We start from the raw sequence: 7,928 nt of genomic DNA on the forward strand, positions 1-7,928 counted from the left end.
GGTGGACGCGTCCTAGTCCACTTCGGCTCGAGTCCTTTTATAGAGGCCGCCGGCACACGGTTCTCTCCCTCGTAGCTTGCCCGGACAGCTAGCGTACGGACGTGCGGTGGCCGTCGGAGTTGGGAACTTGGGATCGACGGCGCGATCAGGGGCCACGACGAAGGCGAAGGTGGCAGGAAGCGTCCTCTTTGCTAGATGGATCGGGATGGGTCGCCGTGCGCACGCCCACCCGACGGCGAAGCTTCCTGCCCGAGCCGCGAGGCGCGCCATTCGCTTGGGCCATTGCCCAACGCCCACCAGTCGTCGGCAGAATCAGGCAACAACCAGCGGTGCGGGGCCGGCGTATCAGCTCGCGGTGGGGCCGGGTCACCGACGCGATCGGGATGGCGGGACAGCGGCGGACCTGCGGCGATCGCGTGCGCTGGCACTGCCCAGCCCTGCCGGAGGCGGCGGCTTCCGTGCCGCGCCGCAGGTAATGGCGTACGTCCTCGGACGACGACGACGCCCACGGCTGTGTGCTGCCGCACGCGCGGAGGGCGTCCGCGTTGGATGCGGGATGCTTCACTGTGCACGTGGTTTTCACACGTGAGGACAGGAAAGCCACTCGTAGTAGGTTAGTAGCAGTACAAGCGGGAGTAGAACTCGTTTGTGCTGTCATTTTCACTTTTTCAGTCCCTCACTTCGCTTGCCAGCAAAGCCTGGTCGCTGGCGTCCGTGACCGTGAGACCGCGAGTGGCTCGGGCGGGTGTATCATCTTTGGCCGAAAATACCGTACTCCCTGCGTTTCAAAATGCACTTGTTTTAGTTTTATGTTAAATCAAACTATGATAACTTTAGTTAAGGCTGTCAGCTCATTTTCATAACGAGCCAGCTCGTGAGATGTTCGATTAGTTCATTAGGCTCGATAAAGATGGAAATATCAGAAATATTTTTAATCAATATAGTTATATTACTATTATTTGGTTAAAATAAACATGTTGTTCAACTCAAATCTAAGTACTAATTAAGTCTACTTCGAGTCTCCAAACATCTATATTATTATCCCAATCTATTGACTTATGTTATTTATTTTCATAAGATCATCATAAGCTTTTAAATATTGTTAGTATATTTAAATTATTATATATTAATAAATGTAATCTGTGATCACTATATTAATGTTCAACATTAAGCTCGTGAACCAAACAAGCTGGCTAGAACTTCAAACGAACCGAGCCAAACTCGATTTTTAGCTCCAAGCCGAGCTAGCTCGTTAACAAACGAGCCAAAACGAGCCGAGCTGGCTTGTCAGTCACCCCTGGTGCCGGTGCGCAGCGCAGGTGGTGCATGCATGTATCCCGTCCCAGATTCCACACAGCTGGAGCTCGCGTATGGCAGCGTCTCCTGGTTTGACTGCACGCGCGCGCGCACGGGTCGGTGACGTACTGGGTCTGGTCTTGGTGCCGTGCGGACGCCGGGTGGGCTCGTGCGACCACTTCTTCACTTTCTGCCGTGATCTGCGCCGTGGGGAGCTAGCGTAACTGCCGAGGACGCGTGTCCTGCCTGCGGCTGCCGGCGCCAAGCGGCACCAAGCACAGCTCCGCTAGCGGACGACGCCGCCGGCGGCCATAACCACCACCAGGCCACTTCGATCGGCGGCACTTGTATTGTACGCGGCGCATGGCCCGCAGCATCTTTGGGACCGCGCTACGTGCCTGCATCCGCGACGGGATACACCTACTGGAATTAGCATTCGTCTAGTGTACAGCTGTCGCGTCGCGGCCGCGTGCATGCATGCTCCCCAAACTCTGGTCGATATCCATCCAATCATCAATTCATACGGATTGCGGATACGTGGGAGTATATATTGTTGTCGCTTGGGCTCCAATGATTTGCAGTACTCTCGGCGCGTACGTGGCGTGGCCATGATTCCCCCCCTGTCGATGGCATTCATGTTTAAACTTTGCGAAAGTATATTTCCAAGTGGAAATATATAGTATATGGCTATATGAGTTACACAGTGACAAAATTGTGCCCACCGGAAATGAGGACCAACTAACATTCAATCCTGTTATTAGTTATTAGACATGTACTATGGACGCACCTACGTAGACTCGTGTATTGTGTACGAGACACGACTATCTTATGGGTGTATGAGCGTCTTACGCTCAATATCTCTCTCAACGATTTGCTCGTACGTACTACTACACTGTAGTCCTACACACATCAGGTGCCTCAAATATAGGATCATTTCAGGTGACGAGGAACACCAACATCAATGCCCATCCATAACCCGGTACACAGCTTGGGCATTAGGATGAGAACGTCAATGTGAAGGACCACATCGGCTATCAATGATGTCAGGGATGAAGCTAGTAGGGAGACCAAAAGGGCCATATGCCCCCCTTTGGTCATATATGCACTCTCTGCGGGCACATGCATTTGCTACGTTAAATTAGGTTAAAGGTTAATATTTCTCCATATAATGTAAAAATATTATTAGTTGCGATGTTTATATAATTCCTTGCACCATTTCCATCCGATCACTTTGGTACGATTCCTGACTCAGTTTCACCGAATCACTTTTGCTGCTCTATCGCCACGCTAGCTAGAACATGAGGCAATACGCACCTCTTATACACACGGCACACGCTTACGAGGCGTGACTTATGACAAGCCCATGTATGCAACGCCCTGGGCTTATGTCTCCTCTCATTTACTCGTTAGCTAGCATTTTCATTGCATGACGGCCACTCCGCTCCTCCTACACCTATCTCAAGCAGTTCCCTATAGCTTTACTTTGACTCCCTAGCCAACAGCCCTGGCCATTCATTGTCTTATGTGGCTCTTGTGGCATTCCCGCCACCTTGCCATGCAACAAGCCATTACCCACAGATAATTTGTCCGTCAACCATGATCTAGTCGTTTCACCATCACCCTGAACACTAACCCCGAATCCTAGACACTAAACCTCAAGCCACCATTGATCCACATCAAAACACTCGCATAAGTTAAGAAGACCTTCATCATTGCGATTCTCAACTCAAATTGGATGGAATGGAAAAATGCACATGTAAAGGAGACATTGTGTTTCATGAGCCTTTTTCGTAGTTCAGGTATTGCTTTGGTGGTGTACAAAACTAAAAAAAATGTTGTGTATTGTAATTTTCTTCAACAAAATATATGTTGCCACATCTTTAATTTATTCCATTCATGTATTATAGTTTGTGTGTATACTAACTATGTGGAGGCGGGGATGGATCTTAGTATGATTGCATTATCTTGATGTAATTGTCTAAGATTAATAGAGCTTCCCTTATCAAGAAAGAGATATAAGGGACAAAAGAAATACCCGAATGTATTGCAGCTTTCCATGTTCATCATAAGGTGAGTAAACACAACAGAAGTTCATGCAGATTTTAACCTTCAAAATCCAGTAACACGGTAATGTCATATCGACCGCCATTTCTCTACAACAACCAACAACTACGGTTGGAGCAAGTTTGTGATTCCTAGCACAGCTCCACCCAGCATCACCTGTATGGCTGTATTTGCATTTCCTTGCTACTCCCTCCATCTATATCTAGAAAAATCAAAATGAATAGTAATTTGGGACGGAAGGACCGAGGGAGTACGTTTGAACACCAAGCGGAAAAACTTACGTGCTCGGTGGATAGATTATCGTAAACAAAATTTCATTCCAAACTGGCATCCCATATGTCAGGGCCTCGTTATCAGAAAACAACAAAAGAACACACCCATCACTCTCTTATAGCAATGTAAGTGCCTAATCGGTGACCTTTATGTACACTAGATCCCCATCGTGCCACGGCCCTGTTGCCTACCGGCGAGAATCCCATGACGCCGGTGACGGCATCGTCGACGCAGTCCTCGCCGTCGTGGTGCCAGAAGACGCGGTGGTCGCCGACGACAGCCGCGGCGTGCCGACCTGCTTGATGGCCACGTTCGGGAGTGGGCTGCAACTCCGCCGCTCCTGCTCCTTCACCAGCTCCGTGGCCACCGCGTCCACCTTCTCTGCGTTGGTCCGCTCCGACAGCCTCCGCCCGCAGAACAGCACGGACTCCACGTTCCGCTGCGCCAGCATCGCTCCCGCGGCAGCGGCCGCCGTCTCCGCGTGGAGCGGCGTCGGCGCCTTGCCTGCCTGGATGCGCACGTAGTTGCTCCGGCACGCGTGCCCGAACGCCATGGCCACTGATTCGTCCACCATGTCCGCGACGCCCTCGGCGGCGACGCGCGCCAGATCGCGCGGTGATGGTGAGCGTGCCGGCATTGGTGTCTTCGACCCGCAGGAGACGGTTGCCGACGCGCCGGCGCCGATGGAGAGGACGAGGATGTCCTCGACGCCTGTGGCGAGAGGGAACTCCTGCTTGTTGTGCAGCACGTGCGTGATGGCCGCGGCGGCCGGGTTGCCCATGGCCGCAACGCCCCCGGACGCCGCGGCGATGGCCGTGCTACAATCGACCGACCTCACGGGCACAACCGCGCCGCTTGCGCCGCAGGTGGCGGCGCAGATGTCGCGGAGGCGGAAGTCGAAGGCGTCGCTCTCGACGGCGTCGGCGCGCGAGAAGACGAATGGCGCGGCCGTGGCGAGGTCGTAGCACGGCACGAGCAGCGGCGCCACGGTGTCCCTGAGCGTCGCGTCGCCGAACACCCGGCGGAACGAACGGTCCCCGCCCCGCGCGCCGCCGCGGAACAGCTTGGCCCACCGCCCGCGCCGGCCGCCCCAGTCCTTTTTTCCAACACTGCCAGCCACGAACGCGAGCGCCTCCTGCGCCGAGTACCGGGGCCGCCCGTCGGGGCCCCTCAGGAACAGCATCGCCGCGAGCACGCCTCCGGCGCCGGAGCCCGCCGCGACATCGAAGAATTCCGCCACGCGCGCGTCGGTGTCCCCGGTCTGCTTGCGCAGCCCGGCCTCGAGGCGCGCGAGCGCCGCGGCGGCAAGTAGCGCGTCCTCGCCGTCCGCGCCGCAGCCGTCGATGGACAGGACCCGCACGCGCCCACCGTCGAGAAACGCTCTTCCCGGCGTCCCGGGGCCGGAGGACAGGCACCCATTGGCGGCGCCGAAGAGGAACTTAGTCTCGAGCAGGGAGAAGATCTCGTAGCTGAGCTTGTCGACGTCGACGCCCATGGCTAGTGTTGGTGGTGTGGCCATTGCCGCGTACGCTTCCATCAATCTTTTAGGAGCGAGCAACAAGGACTGAACTCAGAAGTGCTGGCCGATTAATTGAAGCTTGGGATAGCTCGTGATGCGAGACCGAGGGACTGCGCTGCTGCGATCGACGCGTCCTAGTTCGCTCTAGCTCCAGCCTTTTTATAGAGGCTATCTCCCCGCACGCTCTGCCGTGACGGGCTGCGCGCGGTAGCTGCGCCCGACAGCTAGCGTACGGACGTGACCTGGCCGTCGGAGCCTGGATCGACGGGTGGTTACGGCGCGCGAAGCGAAGGTGGCAGGAAGCGGCGAACGCTCTCTGCTCTGCTGGATCCTGGATGGGGGTCGCATCGCCCGCCGCGCTCACGCACCCGACGGTGGGGGGCACTGGGGAAGCTTCGGCGCAAGCCGCGGGGCGCTCACTGCTCAGTCGCTCACACAAGGGGCCGCGTGGCGCCCCGATGCGCCGCTGCGGCGCGGGCTCCACCAGTCGGTGTGCGAACCGGAAATCACGGGAGGGGATTGGGGCGTGTCAGCGCGCCGTGGGGCCGGGCGGATCGCCGTCGGGATCGGGATCACCGGATCAGGGTGGGTGGTGTCCCGGGATGACGAGACAGCGGCGGACCTGCGGCGATCGCGTGAGGGCCTGTGGCGGATCACGGCCGCCCCGCGCGCGTCCATCAACCCATCAGCTGCTGCATTTTCTCGCTGGCACTTGCAGGAAATGCAGATGCGTTGTCCGTCCGTGCAGCGCCGCAGTTAATGGCGTAGTACGTTGGGCCGGCCGGCCGGCCGGCGTCGGCGTGGTCGAATCCCATACGTGAGGAAGCATCGAGGCACAGGTCCCTGGTACCGCTAGCACTAATTTCCCCATTCATTCTTTGCTTCGTTTGTGTGCGTGTATTTAAATAGAACAGACGATTCGTGTTGCAAATCGCAATGCGAGTACTTGATCGAGTAGCCTGCAGCCTGTAACTGGTTTTGAGGTTGCATCAAAGAACTACTAAAGCGGGAGTCGCGTGATCGATTTGGCCGCATCTCTCCTATGCACGGTTGCTGTCGGCTCTCTCCACGGGCCTTCGTCAACACGATAAACAAATGGCGCACACGCGCAAGCACCGCATAAAATAAAAATACGGTGTGCTCCGGCATTTTATACACGCACGGTATCAAATGCATATTTGGTACCAACGGGCCATTCCCTTCAACTGCAAAGTTCCTGCAGGTCGTATATACTACTATACTACAGGACCCTATATCACCGTCGGCTTGGGGCCCTATACAGGTAGCTAGCAGCATAAAGTTCATGCTAATACTCCCTCCATTCCAAATTATAAGTTATTCTAAGAATCTTGGAGAGTCAAAGCATCTCAAGTTTGATCAAAATTATAGAGAAAATTATAAAGATTTATGACATCAAATAGGTATACTATGAAAATATAATTGATGAAGAATCTAATGATACTTAGTTGACATCATAAATGTTATTATATTATCGTATAAATTTGGTCAAACTTGAGATACTTTAACTCTCCAACAAGATTTTTGGAATGACTTATAATTTGGGATGGAGGAAGTATTTGTCTAGTGGACGCCTCAAACATATAGTGCAGCCCGGCTTCATCTAATCCGTATTAGAATCAGTTAGCAACCGTAGTGCACGTATGCATATGCCAAATGTTCGTGCCAGTTGGACCCTCAGATATATATTGCGTTGGTGGCAGAATAATGTGTGCCCGTTAGATTTTTTTTTTAGCCAGCTAGCTAGGGAGGGCAAGTGTCACACAGAAAACTTAACTACCACAAAATTGTTAGCAATTGACCTAGGAGTAGCTATATAAATAAACACCTGATGGCTGATGCTGTTGTTGGATACTACTCCTCACAGTAGCAGGCGGCAGAGGCATCAAGGCATCTTGGTCGTCGGTTCCTGGTATGTGCCCGACACGATCGACCTGTCCGATGTTGTCAACAGTAAGTAAGATGGCCAGGTCGTATACACACACGCAATTCGTCAACGGCCGCATCATCTTCGGAAGCCGTTGATCGCAATGGCTCACACCCTATTAAGTTGCACGTACGCGTTATCTAATTCAACTTACTAAAAGTCTAAATTGAACTTACACTTCAGCGCATGTCACCGATAGTGCTATGCTTTCGGCCGCGATTGGCGCCAAGAGCTAGCAAAAGTGCCGCGCAGGCGCGTCCTCGCCGCCGCTGCCGGCGCCGGCAAGAAGCACAGCTCAGCCAGCGGCGGTCATCCGTGCCTCGCGGCATCCGGGGGACAGCGCGCTTGCGTGCCTCCGCGTGAGACAAAAGCTGACGGACCGTGCTACCGTCCTACACAGCATACGCTCCTACCGCGATCCACCCAAACTACAAGCACCCATTCCATATTCCCAACCAAATCTGGTCCAGTGATCAGCCTGTATTGCTGCTGTCCCTGGGCGAGAACCGTTTGTTTCAACCAGCGATTCGCGTGCTCACAAGTCGGTGTTCTGCATGCTGCTGGTCAAACTATCAAGCGCCCGGTCCCATCTCTTGGCCAGGTGTCCTAAAAAAATGATTTCTCTTTGGAAAATTAATCAGCTCCCGCCTTTTATAAGACACGTACACGGTTTAGAAACTGAAACATCACAATCTTCAACCAAAATTCAGATAAAGAAAGATTATTAAATAATTATATCACGGCTTGCACATTTGAAGTACTTTTCTTGTGGTTATTACGGTTTTGTTGCTACAAACATTGTAGTACATAAGAGAAAACTAAAGGCCTGTT

At 53.5% G+C, this 7,928-nt stretch overlaps 1 protein-coding gene across 1 annotated transcript; it reads right to left on the reverse strand.

Annotated features, from left to right (window-relative positions):
• Window positions 1-3,615: 3,615 nt before the first annotated feature.
• Window positions 3,616-5,296, reverse strand: LOC101757951 (patatin-like protein 3). The gene has a single exon (XM_004982287.2). It carries the CDS (start codon window positions 5,168-5,170, stop codon window positions 3,821-3,823), a length of 1,350 nt encoding a protein of 449 aa, XP_004982344.1. The 5' UTR covers window positions 5,171-5,296; the 3' UTR covers window positions 3,616-3,820.
• Between the last annotated feature and the right edge of the window lie 2,632 nt (window positions 5,297-7,928).

This window comes from Setaria italica, chromosome IX, assembly GCF_000263155.2.
Source record: "Setaria italica strain Yugu1 chromosome IX, Setaria_italica_v2.0, whole genome shotgun sequence".
Classification (NCBI taxonomy): Eukaryota; Viridiplantae; Streptophyta; class Magnoliopsida; order Poales; family Poaceae; genus Setaria; species Setaria italica.

Coding starts and splice junctions, on each gene's coding strand:
- LOC101757951 (XM_004982287.2), bottom strand. CDS start 5,170: ATGGAAGCGTACGCGGCAATGGCCACACCACCAACACTAGCCATGGGC.